The following is a 15,939-nucleotide window of genomic DNA, read 5'->3' as shown; positions in this document are numbered from 1 at the left end:
TAAGTTCGTTTCTTTGCCTGCGTCATATAGACCTAAGCACCTTTATTATTACTTCTCAACAGACATACAGATTCCCATATACTCTTCTGTGGGTATGACCTATTCAGTGAGAAACCTAGGTTGACTAGGTGTTAGGCAAAGTAGTGAGTACCTCGTCATGGTGAGGGTCCAAGGAGAGGCTGGTACACTTAGCAAGAGGGTGGGAGAATGACCTCTGACCTTCAGTCCATCTCTAAGACTCTACACATCCGAAAATCCATGGACGATTATTAAAGGGAAGCTTTTCTAAAATATTTTCAAGGCAATTGCCTTTTAATTAACTTGAGTTGAGGCCCCATTCGATCGATCGATTGCTGTAATTATTCCGGGCATTTGTTAGACTATGATCCCAGGGTCTATTATGGTGATAATCATGTTTGCTGGCCTCGGTATGAGAATCAGATATGCAGTCCCTGCCCTCTTAGGGTGACGAATGGTGCAGACAGTCATAAAGAACACAGAGCCAGAGCGGACACGAACAGTGAGCAAACACGAAAGACAGGAAAAAGGTCCATGCAGCAGAGAGGTCAAGGTTTCAGGTCTTACCAGAGTGGGGAATAAACACACAAGGGCCTTGAGAAACATACCCTAGGTGGGTCAAGACCAGGAGGAGCTAGCCCTCCGCTGCAATTAACCTCGCCAGGCTTCCTGGGAGAAGCAAGCTTTCAGAAATATATAGATGCTGGCAATCACATACGTGGTTGGGGGAACATTTTTCTCCTAGGCTGCCAGGAAAAAGAAAAAAAAAAAAGCCAAAATAGCGTAAGTGGCCATTTCCTCGTGGTTATCCTGCTCCCCTGTTCTGTTCCTTTGTGATGTCTCACTACCCACTCCCCTGAGTTGGGGGAACCGAGACCTGAAAACGGGAAATGCGAGCAAGGGGTATTTGTGGACCGTGATGGATGCGGAATCAGGGAGAGTCCTTGAGTCCCCAGGTCGCTGCTAAACAAACAGACCGGCTCTGCCTCTCCTGACTGAGATGGGCCTCCAGGCCAAGTTACTTCTGCTTTGGACTCACTTAACCTTTAATCTGGGGATCCCCACTCGTGTTACTGACATTAAGTCCTCCAACTTCACAACAACCTGAGGTTGAGGGGAAAAGTAAACCAAAACACAAAAGTCTTATGATCTACTTGAGTCCAACGTGGTAAAATTCAAATAAATCCATAGTCAAAGTTTATTTTCTCATAATTTGTCTTCACATTACTGAAAGGAAACTGAGTCACAAAGCAAGGAAACAAGTTGACTTCGCGTACGCCCTTCAGTCTTTGACTTCATCCGTATGAATAATGTTCTAATGTTAGCACATTTTTCTTTCTGTAAGTTCTTATCATGATCATTTTATCGATGGGGACACTGAGGCACAGAGTGATTACAATGTGCTGTCTCAAGGTCCACCTCAAAACATATGCCTGGATGAGAAACTCAAGAACCCGAATTCTCAAAGCAGATTCCTTTCTATTAGCTTCCTACCCACGTTGGAAACATTCAATTCCCTCCAGCTTTGCGAAATTAGGTGATAAAGGCTCTGAAGTTTGAGTTCTCGATACCAAGAACAGTGTGGGTCTGGGGTGGTAATGAGAGTAACCATGACCGTTGAATTTCATAGAGAGTTTCACAGTTCACAAGCACTCCACAGCTGTTCATACACTCCGTCCCCATCAAGGACACCGATTGTGTCGCCCTTTCACAGATGAGGATGCTAGGACTCATTTAGCGGCTTGTCAGAGGACCCAGTTAGCAAAGGGTGGAACTGGGACTGAAACTCACGTCTTCTGAATCCAGGTTCAATGAGTACACCCTCTGGGGAGGAGGAGGCCACCTGAATGTTACTGGTACACTGAGAGGAGATTAAGGGAGGTCTTGGCAGCACACCGGCTCGTGTGTTGGCAGAGAAGGAAATTATCATCAAGCATTTCAAACGATGACACAGAAAGGGTCTGAGCACCCAGGGATCCCCTGGAGCTCTAACCTCTGAGGGCCCGCAGGCTAAGACAAACACCGAGAAGACCAAACATGTGCACGCCGTATCAACGGTATGTGCCACAGTAGATCTGCCACGGTGACCAACCCCACGGGTAGAGAGGAAAGCATTTCTACCATACACGTGGCCAGGGAAGTTTGGGATGTGGAATATAAGTGCATAAATAAAAATGGGAGCGATAAAAGCAAGCAGGGCAAGGACGGAACACAGGCGCGCGCACACGCACACACACACACACACACACAAAATCCAGGAAAGGTTTTCTGGAAGAAAAATAAACTTTGGTTCTTTTTCTTCTCTCTTTTTTTAAAGTTTAGAAGCAACGGAGTAGCTGTGCTGTGCCAAGAGCAGAGTTGAGAGCGTGAGATTTGGAACAGAACTCATCCCCAGCACGTGGGACAATTGCGAAGAGGGGTAGGAAGCAGGGCAGTGGCAGTGGCAGTGGCCAGAGAGGGCCTGGAGCAAATGGAAATTCAAGAGCAGTTACGACCTCTCTTAACTCCTAGACTATGCCTCCGTGTTTGCACCACATGCTTTCAGAAAGCTCGTGCTCTCTGTATTTCAGGGGCAAGAGGAAATTCCATGGTTGTGGAAGCCTGTCTGGAACAGGTGAAGGCAGCAGGTGCCACAGGGAGGGAGTGAGGGGACAGGGACCTTGAGGGCACTGGTGAAGGAGTCCCTAACCATCCCAGTCGTTCCAGATTCTGCTACCACAGAGAGGTTCCAATGCAAAACTGCAAAACTTATTTACCTGGACCCAGGAATTTTTAGGGAATTCCCAGTTTGCACAGTCAAACCCAAATCTGCCTGTTGAGTCTGAGGCCAGAGATTAGATTTTAATGTTAAAAAGTTGCATTGAGCTCTGCTGGGACATAAACACTACTTGGATACACCCATTCAGACTCCAGCCAGGCAGAGAAACCTGTTTGTCTCTGTTAACTGTGTTTACTTACTCAAGTCATCCTTTGTGACCCTAATTAGCCAGAGAAGCAGCAGCAGAGAACCACTAGGAGACCAGAGTGAGTAAGGATTCACCGAGACTGCCTGGCTCTGGCTGCTGGCCCTCTGTACAACACAGGGTCCTTGGAGGCGAAGGGCTGGCTCTAACCACGACAATTGGAGCCCTGAGCCAAAGCTTAGCGATTTCAGACTTTCAGAGGAAGCTGCTCCTCATCACTGCGGTTTCTGAGTTGACTCAACCAGTAAGATTAAGGGCTTCTGTGATGATGAGTCTCAGGATTACTTTTGGTAGTATTTGCTCATCTGCCCTGTTTACAATGGGCTCTTCTCTTTTAACCACTCTGCATGTATTAACACATTTAATACAACCACATGAGCAGGTACTATAGGAACTGACACAGAGAGGTTAGGTAACTTAATGGGGGTCACACAGCGAGTACCTGAAGGCACTAGACGCCAACTACAATTTACATCGTTCAGCTAAATCCCAGTATTTTAATAAGAATGTTCCACCAAACATCTGATATTTAGGTAGAATTGTTCTAGGCACTTGAAGAAGACACAAAGGACATATGACGGTTCCTACAAAGAGGTCATGGTATAGTCGCCCTATTAGCAATCTTCGCTCGGCCACTAGAGTTTTGCTCCTTTTGGTCACCTGTGTCGTATCCTTTTCTAACTAGAGAAGGCCCTACATGCCCCCCCATCCGAAGCTATTATCCTTTCTTTTTTAAACAACAACAACAAAAAGGACAACCTGAGGTCCAGAGGGGACCCACCTCCTAGTTAACCCATCACCAGCTACAGAACGGCTCGGGGCAAAGCCAAGCCCAGCCGGAGGGGACGGGATGGTGATGTCCCCGGCTCTGCGGCCCTCGGGAGGAACGGGTGTAGGAGAGTCTGCTCTTCGCCCCCACCCGCGTCGCTCCTGCTGGGTTCCGTCCCGTTCTCCGCGTCTGCCCCTCTCGGCGCTCGCGGCCCTCTGTTGACCCTGCCGACCCCTCCTCCCCTTCCCGCCCCCGGTGGGCCCCGAGCTGGGGACGAAGGCCGGGCAGCTGCCGGCGGCGCTCCCCACGAACGAGCCTCGGGCCAGGCCCAGACCGCTCCGCACTGGACACTGGCGACCGCTCGCGCGGTAACGGGGCACAAGGAAAGGAAAGGGAGACGCTTCCCGGCGACCCGGGGAGAGGCGAGCCAGCGCTTGCCCCGGACACCCGGCCCGGAAGCCGGCGGACGGGGACTCGGCGGGCACAGCGCTCCGACCCCCGCGGGGTGGGCGACAGGACGGCCCCGGGCCACGCTCCGCTCGCCCCCGCCCGGCCGCGCGTCCCTCGGCCCCGCCGTCCGTCCGTCCCCCCGCGCCGCGAGCGTGCGTGACGGGCCCCCGCGGCGTGACGCAGCGCGGCGCCCGACGGGAGGAGCGCAGGGGCGGGGCGGCGGAAGTCGGCGTCTGCGGCGAGGAGAGGGACGCGGACTGGGCCCCGCCCCGGCCCGGCCCCGCCCCTGGCCGTGGGCGGAAGTGACGACAGCGGCCGCGGAGGTCACTTCCTGCTAGGGTGGATGAGGAGGAGCCGGAGACGCCGCGGAGGAGACCGGAGCGAAGACGGGCCGCGCCGGGGAGAGGTGAGTCCCGGCCTCGTCGCCGGGCCCTCCCGCGCCGACCCCGGCCTCGCGGGCTGCGTCCCCGGGGCCGGGCCGCCTACCGGCCTGGCCGGGCCGCCGGCAGCGCGGGGGCGACCAGGCCCCCTGTGTGTGAGGGGCGGCCGGGACCCGGGGCTCGTTCGTGCGGTGGCTTCGCGGGGCCCCGGGGCGAGGCCGGCCCGGGCGGAGGCAGGACGGAGGGAGGCTCCGGGGACCGGGACTCCGGGCAGCACGCCGCCGGGGGCAGCCGCAGCGCCGGCCTCGGCCCGCCTTGCCCTCCCGGGAGCGGCCGCGAGCTGGGGAAGGGCGAGGGCCCGGGGGGGTTGCAGACTCGAGACGAGCGACCTCGCGGTGAATTTGTGGGCGGCGTGGACAGGCGCCTGCGGGCTCCTGCGAGGGGCGAGCGCGGAGCCGGCGTGTCGGGAGGAGGTTTCGTGGTCGAGTCCTTGCCGCGGCGGCGTCGGACCCCCGAGTCGTGCGCTGGGAGGGCGCTGCTCCTGCGGCGGGACGGAGGCCCCGCTTTCCGACCGAGCCGTCCGGGACCCGGAGTCCGGGCGGCCTCCCCGGTTGTCGCGGAGATGGGGGCAGCGGCCGAGGAAGCTGCTGCCTCGGCGCCGGCGCCGGGTGATTGTGTCTCGTGTGTGTGACTGCGCGTGTGTGTTTGCGTCTGTTTTCTCCTTGCTCGGGGTGTTTGTGTCGTCCTCATAGTTTCACCGACAAACTCGCGGGTTATCTTCATGTGTGGGGGGAGAAAAAAGCTCCAAGGATCCAGAGGAATCCGAGGTTAGATGAAATTTCCAAGATTAGGAATTTGCCCCCACCCCACCCCGAGGCCACTGAGGCTCCTGCATTCCGTCCTGGAGCGCTCTTGCTAATGTGGGTGCTGGGGCCCTGTCATCCACCCTGGGGAGCAGAGAGCGGAGATCTGCCCTCTCCCGCCCGCCTCTCCCTCAGGCAGCTTCACCCCTCCCTCCGTTTTGTTGAGGAATTGACTGATACAACGCTGCTTGCTGCCGGGAACAGGAAACTTCTGGAGGAACTGTAAATCTGGACGGAGTGCGTTCAGATCGCAGCAGGACTCCCTGCGCCTTTTGAACAGAAGGTTCTCAGAAGTGCTCGCCTCCTTTCCTTCCCGTCAAAGGGAGAAAGTGTAAAAATATTTCTCAAAGTGATGAGAGTAACTGTGCGTGTGGTGTGTTTACTTCCTGTGTCCCACGGTGTTTTTCAAGGAGGAGGGGGTTGGTGTCTGACTGGGAGGAGTTTTCCTTCTCCCATCTCCCGTAATTCAGCAAAATAAATCAAAATCAGATGTTTTCTGGAGTTGCAGTCAGACGGACTTGGGGTTTTTTACTCTTTTTTTAAAACTGGTACATCTGGGTGAACTCAGGCATGTGTGTCTTGGCATCTGGGCCTGTCTAGTAATAGAAGAAAAACTGTTGGCTTGTTTTGGCTACCTTTCTGGACCCGTTTCACTGTGCCCTTCCTTTCTTACATCTGAAGGGCTGGTCAGGAGGAAGAAAGCAAATACTCAAGACAGTGTTTGCACTTTGTGGTTTGAAGTCAGGTGAGAGATAATGACGGCCTTTGAGGCTGATGACCTGAGGACCGTCATTTGGTGACTTGGGGATTAGCAGTTTGGAGGTGACATATTTGAAAGAAAAAGGATTACATAAGGAGGGGAAGACACGGAAAGGAAGTTTGGGGAAAGGCTCTGCCAGAAAACCTTGGGAGGAGAATAAATAAATAGTACCTTAAAGTAATTGATGTGGCTTGTGTCTCTCAGCAGGAGGGCGAAGATGAAAGCAGGCTGTAGCATCGTGGAAAAGCCAGAAGGAGGTGGAGGTGAGCACAAGCTAGTCATCTCTCATGTACCTGGAATGGCCCTCAGGGGTTCCTTTTCTCTCCGCTCGGGCTCTGTTCACAAATGTCAGACCATGACTAGACAGCCTCTCGCCTGGGTGGATGCGGCTAGCCCAGCTGTAGGCTTGTTTCTTAGGATGTATGTTAACGTGTCTGGCCACCACACCTTTATCCCAAGCCTTAGCTCTCCTCCCTGTTACAGACATGGTTCCACCCTCAGGGACAAGGGGTTTTCAGCTCTATTTCCCTAAAATGTTAGTTCATTTTTCCTGTTTGTTTCTTTTGGAACGTTCCTGCCCTCACGGAAAGTAGGTGTGAGATTTAGTAATGCAAGAAAGAGCAAGAGGCTGGCGCACCTGGGTGCTGGTGTCCCTCGCTAGCAGAGCAGAGGATCGCCACAGGAAGGGTGACGTCTCCGTGCTTTCCTCTCCCTTGTTGTGGTCAGCCGTGGCTGACCGAAGGGGCGTCTGCTGCACGTTTGCACAGCACTCTAGAGATTCTAGCATCGGAATATGAGGTCGGGGATACGGATACGTGTGAACCTAACTCCTGACTGCCCGCACTTTGCCCCTTTCACATTAAAGGGTATCAGTTTCCTGACTGGGCCTACAAAACCGAGTCGTCCCCGGGCTCCCGGCAGATCCAGCTGTGGCACTTCATCCTGGAGCTGCTGCAGAAGGAGGAGTTCCGCCACGTCATCGCCTGGCAGCAGGGAGAGTACGGGGAGTTCGTCATCAAGGATCCCGACGAGGTGGCCCGCCTCTGGGGCCGCAGAAAGTGCAAACCCCAGATGAACTACGACAAGCTGAGCCGGGCCCTCAGGTGAGGGACAGGGTTCCCAAACTGGTGCTGTTAACAGATGGGAGGGAGGCTAAGAAGCTGGGTGAACGTTGGACGGAAAGGGTATCAGGCAGTAAGAGACGCACTACCTCCGTGAATCATGTGTGGCTTTGAAGTGGGAGTAGAGGAGCTGCTGAATCCGAGTGGCACAGGCACCGGAGGAGAAGAGGCATATCTTTGGTTCTCTGTAGGAGGGAATTCCAGAGCGGTTGGCACTGGGTCCTGACAGACAACCGATTCTGCTCTGTAGTGGGCGAGCGTGTGTGGTGAAACACGGATTGGAGCTCATTTGTAATCCAGAAGATTAGCTGAGGCTTCCCTGTGGGAAATCTGTTAGAATTTCTCTTCTTTCGGATCTCCTGGAAGAAACTGGGAAAAGCGAAGCAAGCAGAGCACACGGGACAGGGCTCCCTGAACGGTCCTGACCTCGCTGTTCGGGACCCACGTCTGTGAGCTCGGTTGTCCGTCCGCAGGTTGCCCTGACATGTCTAGAGATTGGCCCCTTGAGCTTCTCTCAGGTTCTTCATTTTCCCCTTGCCGGTTTTTACATTTCATAACCTCTTCGCCCTCAAGGGGCCAGAGGGCCATGTGTAAGCGGTGCTACCGAGGAGATGCCAGGCCAGAGGCTGCAGGGCTGCCCAAGTCCCCTGCCTTTCTTCATTCTTAGTGACATTGAATGTCAGAGCTGGGCAGCCGCTGTGCTGGGGCCTCTCTTGTATCTGTGAAAGTGAAGCCGGCCAGGCTGCCTGCTGTCTTCCCCGTTGGGGTACGTGGTTGTCGGACCTGCCGCCGCAAAACAGTCGTGCGTTTCTGCATCTGCACTTTGTGCTCAGCCTCCAGACTGACCAGATCAGGTCTCCCAAGAGACTTGTCTGCCCCCACCTGGGCGGGGCAGTGACATACAGGGGAACAGGAAGGAAATGAACTATGGAATTGAAACTGTGACAGAGGGAAAAGGTGGTTGGCACTAGGATAGCTGTTCAGGATCTTAAAGTGAGATCGCCTTTGTAGAGCTCCAACCAAGGACTTAGAGCTTCGTTTGAAAATTGAGTAAGTCTCCCAGCCCTGACCCGAAGGCCAGGCTGCGTGAGAACAATAGTGATGTTTCCATGCCAAGCCTAGAGCCGGAACTGTCGATCAGTGGTTACCTGTGTGTGTCAGAAATTGTCAGTAGTTAGAAGATCTAGTGACACCTTTTCCTATTTTTACAGATACTATTACAACAAGAGGATCCTTCATAAAACAAAAGGGAAAAGGTTTACTTATAAATTTAACTTCAACAAGCTGGTGATGCCCAACTACCCATTCATCAACATTCGGTCGAGTGGTAAGAAGCAAACTCTTTCCGTTTGATATTCCGAGTTGATAAAAAGGTTGAAAAGCCCAAGTCTATGACCTGGCACGTTAAAGGATTTTTAGAAAGACTGGAGTCGCGTGGATTGCCCCCCCCTTCTCCCCCTCGCCCCCTCCCCCCAGTCTTGCCCTGGTTTCTCTGTTTGTCCTGTGCGGGGAGTGACAGGCTCTGCTGGATCAAGAGAGATTTGTTGAGTTGTTTGGTTCTCTTTCGTGCATATTATCTGTGTCTCCCAGATACTCTTCCTCTGTCCTCTTTAGGAATTACGTTCCATAGGTTCCCGTCCGTCCTTCAGTTTAGAACTCAGAGTGTTAACGCCCTGCCCCGCGGCTCTTTCGTAGATGAGAACCGGTTTCTACAAGCACTTCCGATTTTCTATGAAACTACCGAGCTCTCCCTTATCAAGTGAATATCATCAAAACCACAGCATCCTTAATCACAGAAGGGGAGGTCTGTGTTTGCAGTGAGAAGCAGTGTCTTTGATCTGCACCAGCACCTCAGAGAGTAAGATCTGGAGTTACTTGACCTTTGCTCTCTAGTGCAGCAAGGCTTCCCCTCTGGGCTGCCCATGCGTAGCTCTCCATCACAGCTCCTCACGGGGGCTTCAGGGTGGCCTCTGTCCAGACTCTCGGAAGGGGCATGGTTGGTTTCATTTCAGAGTCAAGACCTCTCCCTCCCTAGGAAAGTAGATTGTGTTTAACTAGTTTCTGACCCGTCCGTCAGTACTCTGTGGCCATGTGTGTTAAAGGCAAGAAAGCTGATTGTGCTGCAGTATTCTAACTTCTCAGAGAAGAGTCGGAAGAAACTTGAAACATCGGAGCAGGGTGTGGCTGAGACTCTACTGCTGAGATCCACTGCAGAGAGGTCACTAACTACACACAACAAGTTAGGGCAGTTCGGGCTTGATGGTGCTATCGGGACAGTTCCATCTCGGCTCTCCTGTAGCCACGCCCTCCTGTCCCTGGGGCATGTGTTAAAAAAAAAAAAAAGTGGCATTGGAATGCATCTCTCTAATTAACAACCTGTTTTCTTTCCTGGCGCCTGAGAAAGAGGTGTGTTAGGAAATCAGACCTATTCTAGCCACTGGAATCCCTTTTCCTCTAGTTTTCACTCTTGCCCCCTTCCTGCGTACCTAGAGGAATTGGGACTCTACGTGGATACACGAGCAGTTCTGAGACATGTTGGTTTCCATACCCTTCACCCCTACTCCCCACCAGAAAGGGCTTCGTCGGTTTTGTCTTTATGTCTTTGACTCATTTTTGTCTGTTGAAAATCCGGAAGGCCAGCACTTGGGCAGCCTGGAACAGGGCACACGCCTCAGCCCTTGGGAGTAACGTGCCCTTCCAGGGTGAGAAAATCTGGATCCTCACTCTAGGAGGACTCTGGTCTTCTAGCCTAGAGGCAATGGCCTACCATAGCCTCATCTCCCTGAAAGCAGTGGGACCAACATCGATCCTTAACAACAGACCCTAGTGGCATGAAGTCACAGGGAAGGCAGAACGGTGTGCATTTCATTTAGGTATATACTTGGTTGTTTACATCCTGGGTATAGATAACCCCAAAGAGCGGGAGTCATTAGCTCATAAAGAAATTTACCCAGAGGGGCCAAGTGTTCCAGATTCAATTTTTACGGTGACAGGAAAGGTGACGTTTACTGAGCGTTTGTTTCACGGACGTACTTTTGCTTGGTGTTTTTGTGAGTGACCACCTTTAACTCTCCCAGCCTGCTGTAAAGCGTATATCTCAATATTCACATTCTACAAATGAGAAAATTACGGAGGACAGCGAAGTCCAAGATGGCTACGGGCAGGTTAAGCACAGTTACCTGTTGAACGGCTTCTCGGGGAACCATTCCTGAGAGACTGAGCTGGAAATCCAGCTTGTGTCGAACAGTCACGCATTCCTCCCCCGGACTGGGACGCGCTTGGGCGCTCAGCAAATGCCGCGTTAAGTCCTAAAGACAAAAAGAAAAGATTATGGAGGAGGTCTTTCTCTCGGGGAACTTCAGAATTAGCAGGAGAGATAAGATAGGTGAGGTTGAGCACAATTCAGAGTAGCCAGCGTGGAATGTGGCGAGCTCTCCGGGTGGCAGAGCTGTGTGGACTCCGAGGTCAGAGAGGTCGGGTCTGGGTGGCGGTGGTACCTGCCCAAATAACCCGAGGTTTGGAGTAAGAAGCAAAGTGAGCGCTCTCCCTCCCTCTCCGCATCGACCTCCTCATCTCTGACAGTTCAGGGTAGAATGCTTGATGTTTGGATGGTGCGGGAAGTACTTCTGCCTACAGTACGTCATTACTCCTGAAAGCTTTAAGATACGTTATTCTGTACTTTTGAACATTTATTGTCCTTCGTAAGAAGCTTTGGGAACATCCAGAGGAAACTAGGAACAGTGCTCGGCTGGCAGGGCGGGACGGGTTCAGGAGCTCTCCCTCTGTGCCTCCCTACCCCCACCCTGGTGGGTCATATTTCTTCTTTCTTTTGGAAAACTTTAAACCCATAGAAAAATGGGGAAAAACAGAACTGTGAACACCCATGTGTCCTCTCTCTAGATTCACTAACGACTGACACTGTTGCCACATACGTTTTTCCTCTTACACGTACTTTTTAAGTTATTTTGAGGTTAAGGTACAGACATCGTGACATTTGTCCCCTGTGTACTTCGCGTATCCCCTAGGTACAGGACATTCTCCTCCATGACCCCAGTAACGTTAACACACCTGGGAAATTTAACATGACTCTGCGAGTCTTGTTTCCTATGTGGTGCATATTCTAGTAGTATGTGCCTTTTAGAGCTTTTGTTTTTAAAGTGTGATTATTGTGTAATAAAAAATTACTTGCCTTGACAAATACCTGGCGTGCCATTTGCCGTGTGCCAATACTGTTACCCTTTAAGTTTTCATAACATGAGGGTTAGTCCTGTCGCTGTCCCTTTTACAGATAAGGAAACGGAGGCACAGAAAGGTAAGTGAGCGTTCCAGAGTCACACAGCCAAGAAACGGTAGAGCCAGGGTCTGAACCTGGGCAAGGGTCTTGTTATTTCCATTTTGCCGAAGGGGGTCAAAAGCCAGTTGGTCACGTGCCACGAAACGAGGTGCGGGAGCTGCGGTTCTCCCCCTGACGCGTCTGCGCGGCCGCTCCCGTTCCCCAGCGGCTCCTGGAAGGTCGTCGGCTTCCAGAGCAGTGTTGCTCAGAGCTGGGGACGCAGGAAGCTTCTTTTGTCAAACAGAGCCTTAGACCTGTTGTCTCCGCATACCCCATGTGACAGTGGGGCGGCTGCACTGGGTCCGAGGCGAGGGTCCCGAGCGCCCCCGCCAGCATCGCTCCTCGGTCACACCTTGCCTAAGTTCGTTTGGAAGTGCCGTGTGTTCTCTGCTCTTCTTGCAAATGTACAGCGTACCTTACCCTGCGTAAAGAAGGGAGGACCCTCCAGTTTCCAAAAAAAAACAAGACTGAATCGTTGGGGAGACAGGCCTTTCTCTCCGCCCTCGCGCCCCCACCGCATTATACTCCTGTAGTCCTTCAGCACACGTGGAAAGTGGTTTTTTGCTTTTCAGTAGATGAGCTCTTGACATACTATCCAGGCCCAAATGAATCAAACAGTAGCTAGAATTTCCGCTGCTGTAGTAGGCTGGCAGGAGAGAGACTTTGGGCCTGGGACCTTCTTGATTCCGGTCATATTACATGCAAGGTCAGGCCTCAGCGTTTCCTGATTGAAGGATCGGGTCATTGGCTCTAGGGGACGAAGAGCAGTTTCTGTGGAACTTTAGTTTGGGAAGTGCCCCTCTGGCAGTGTCACTCAGTCGCGTGTGCCTTGGAAGCCACGACGTACACGACAGCCAAACCCAGGGTCCCAGCCGAGGGTGGCCCGTTACTCAGAAACGGAAGGAGGCAGCCGATGGGGCCACTTCCCAGTCCCGCCAGGCTTCACGCCCTCTTTTGTTTCTCCTTCGAGGTCACCAGACCCTCACTGGGGTTTCCTTATTTTTCCTTCTCCCTTATCTCTGCCTCGGAGTGTCAAAAGTCCTCGTGACGTCACTGATGGAAGCCTCCGGTGCCTCCCAGGAACCCGAAGGGGCTCTGAGGCCTCCGGTGACCTTTCTTAGGCCTTGTTCGGAGAAGGACCTTCTGGGGGAGTGGAGAACCTGTGGGCCTCTGAATTTGATGCGTCTAGCGTGGTGTCGGTTTCTGCTTTGAGGCGGGTTTCAGTTTTAGCAGGCAGACCCGGGAGAGGGACTGGGGGTGAGGGGCGGTCCTGTACCGTCCCCCAGCCTGCTCGGGGCCTGAGTGGCACCGCAAGCAGGATGGGAATGGAGATCGCTGTGTAGAACGCGTTAGAGGAAAACAGATTTAGAGAGGTCGAGAAATACTTCTCTGTGGTGATTTTGTATCGGAAATGGTAAAAGGTCTTCCGTGAGAACTCATCCTAATGAACATGCGGCCTTTCCTTTCTTAATCTGCTTTTGTTCTTAAATCTGGTCTTGCCCGATTCCATCTACGGTGAGGTCCAGAGTCTTTGGGCTTCTAATGCATTGCTTTCCGTGCGCATCGTTTCCAGTGTTTGTGTTTGGTTTGCTTCTTGCTTGATAGTTAAAACCAAAACTATGAAAATAAGAGGAGACTGTCTAGCGAGCTGAGAATCGCCGCAGGTGACCTGTGCGTAGTACTTAGAGTTGGAGGAGAGAAGGCTCATGTGCCCGTCCGTCCGTTCCTTCAGCTGACACGTCCTGAGCCCCAACTAGGTGTTAACCACGAGCTGCTTTACGTTTCCTTGTGAACAGTAGGCGGTCCCCTCCTTTGTGGGATTGATGTTCTCGAGTCCCCGTGAACAAGTAAATGTTTGTCTCAGGCAGTAAAGAGTACCGTGAAGACAGAGTTGGCAAGGGCTAGGGAGAGGTGGCAGCCGGCTCGAGTAGAGGAAGCTGAGCTGCGCTCCCGGGAAGACGGGGAGCAGAGGGACCCAGCGCGGCTGGAGCGTGGGCTTCCTGTCCTGACAAGATGGAAACGTCTTGGGCTCACGCAGCATGAGTGGCCGTGCTGACGACGCGTGACCAGTCCTCTAAAGCGGCCTTTGTCTTCTCCACCGTTACAGGTGTGGTTCCCCAGAGTGCGCCGCCAGTGCCAACCGCCTCTTCCCGGTTCCATTTCCCGCCTCTGGACCCCCATTCTCCACCGAGTGACGTGCAGCCGGGCCGGTTCTCCGCGAGCTCCCTCACTGCTTCCGGCCAGGAGTCGAGCCACGGCGCTGACAGGAAGGGGGAGCTTCCGGAGCTGGAGGACGGCTCAGCCGCCGACTGGCGCCGGGGCGTGGATCTGCTGTCCTCCCGGAGCACCGTCGCGGGAGGGCTCGGCCATCAGAAGCGCAAGCCTGACATCGTGCTTCCTCTGTTCAGCAGGCCGGGGGTGTACCCTGACCCGCACAGTCCCTTCGCGGTCTCTCCGCTCCCTGGCCGCGGAGGTGTTCTGAACGTCCCCATCTCGCCGGCCCTCTCCCTGACTCCCACCATCTTCTCCTACAGCCCGTCGCCGGGCCTCAGCCCCTTCACCGGCAGCAGCTGCTTCTCCTTCAACCCCGAGGAAATGAAACACTACCTTCACTCTCAGGCCTGCTCTGTGTTCAACTACCATCTGAGTCCCCGGACCTTTCCCCGCTACCCAGGACTCGTGGTCCCGCCGCTGCAGTGCCAGATGCATCCCGAGGAGTCGGCCCAGTTCTCCATCAAGCTGCAGCCGCCTCCCGCGGGGCGGAAGAACCGGGAGAGGGCGGAGAGCAGTGAGCAGCCCGCCCCCGGCTCCGCGCCCGCCGCCGCTCCGGGCCCCCCAAGAATTAAGGTGGAGCCGGCCTCCGACAAGGATCCCGAGAGTCTCCGGCCGTCGGGGCGAGAGGAGGAGCGCTCCCGCGGGGAGGGCGCTGTGCCGAGCAGGACCACGGAGGAGGAGAAGGGCACCGTCTTCGCCCGCCCGGCCGCGCCAGTGTGGCCGCCCGGCCCCGTGAGCAGCCCGAGTGAAGAGGCCCTAGAGGTGACTGACGACGGCGAGGACAGGCCCGGCGGAGAGCCCAGCGCGCCTGAGAAGAAGGAAGACGCCCTCATGCCCCCCAAGCTCCGACTGAAGCGGCGCTGGAATGGCGCCCCCGGAGCCCGAGAGCCGAGCAAGAGCGGCAGAGTCCTCTGGAGCGGGCCCGGGCCCCGGGGCCTGGCCGCGGCCGCCGCCGACGCCTAGGACTGGAAGCGGCTCGGAGCGGCGTCTGCCGTCATCAGATGCAAACGTGTATTTATGTAGCGAGATGTCAGGGTCGGGGGGAGGGAGGGAGGGGATTAGACTGGTTTGATCCTTCTAGGGGCATATACTTGTATTTTTATGTCTGGGGGATGGGATGGGCGTCTTCTGTTGTACATTAGGGGGGATGTGAACACCCTCTTTCCTGGTGAGGAGCACCCGGGAAGGCTGGTGAACTGAAAGGAGGAAGCACCTTTGCTTCCTGGGGAGGAAGAGCTTCTCGCACTCTCTGACGGATTCCCGGGGGCCGAGGTGCCCTTGGTCCCGTTACAGTTCAGGTTCCAGACTTCTTTCTTTTCTATTGTATTTATCTCTGAAAAGCCATTAATGAATTTCTTTTGCTCGGAGAGAGAGGGAGAAGGGAGTAGGGCGTGGTGGGGAGGCTGAGCAGCGAGAGACCATTATACCAAGTGTGTTGCCTGAAATGTTTCTGTGTAGTTCCTTTGGAGGAGGAGTAAGGTAATCTCAGTCTTACTGGGCCAGGGGGATATTCAGATGTTGCTTTTTTTTCTTTCTTCCTTTGTTGTTGTTTGGCGTTTTTTTCCTTTCCTTCTCAAAAAACCAGCTGCAGGAAGCAGGAGCCGCGGCGCCAGTCCCGGGGGCTGGGAGGGCCGAGGCGCGGGGCGGCGGCGTGGGGGGGGGCAGCCGGGCTGGGGGCCCCTCGCACGCGCCCCTCCTTCACCTGCTAAGAAGCCATGAGGACTCGTAAGCTCTCGTTCAGGGAAGAAAGAAGAGGGCGTGAGGAAGTAACCCGATGCCTTTAAAAACAAAACACAAAAATGATCTTCATTTTTCCTTTTCCATTGTGGGTTCGGGGAGCCAGACCGCAAAGTGACTGAGTGAGTCCACCGAGCGGCCCGACCCTGGAGATGTCCGCGCTGTGTCTGGGTCTCTGACCGTGTCCTAAGTGAAGCCTTAACAATGAACATACTTTCGTCCCGTGCTACGGGTCTGTCAGCATAAACCTGTAAAAGGGACGGACAACTCT

General features: G+C 54.2%; 1 protein-coding gene across 3 annotated transcripts; it reads left to right on the top strand.

Annotated features, from left to right (window-relative positions):
- Positions 1–4,511: 4,511 nt before the first annotated feature.
- ETV3 (ETS variant transcription factor 3) lies at positions 4,512–14,938 on the top strand (the record flags this gene model as incomplete). 3 transcript variants are annotated; one of them, XM_080824634.1, is made up of 5 exons in its annotated part: positions 4,512–4,606; positions 6,411–6,466; positions 7,069–7,306; positions 8,536–8,651; positions 13,765–14,938. In XM_080824634.1, the coding sequence occupies 4 exons, from the start codon at positions 6,421–6,423 to the stop codon at positions 14,892–14,894; spliced, it is 1,530 nt and encodes a 509-aa protein (XP_080680760.1). In that variant the 3' UTR covers positions 14,895–14,938. The 3 variants fall into 3 exon arrangements, with proteins under 3 accessions (XP_080680760.1, XP_080680759.1, XP_080680758.1); XM_080824633.1 differs by having other exon boundaries at positions 4,560–4,606; positions 6,408–6,466; XM_080824632.1 differs by lacking the exon at positions 4,512–4,606 and having other exon boundaries at positions 6,388–6,466.
- Between the last annotated feature and the right edge of the window lie 1,001 nt (positions 14,939–15,939).

This window comes from Martes martes, assembly GCF_963455335.1.
Source record: "Martes martes genome assembly, chromosome: 15".
NCBI lineage: Eukaryota > Metazoa > Chordata > Mammalia > Carnivora > Mustelidae > Martes > Martes martes.
The sequence above is the reverse complement of the archived record's forward strand: the minus strand, read 5'-3'. Positions and strand labels throughout refer to the sequence as shown.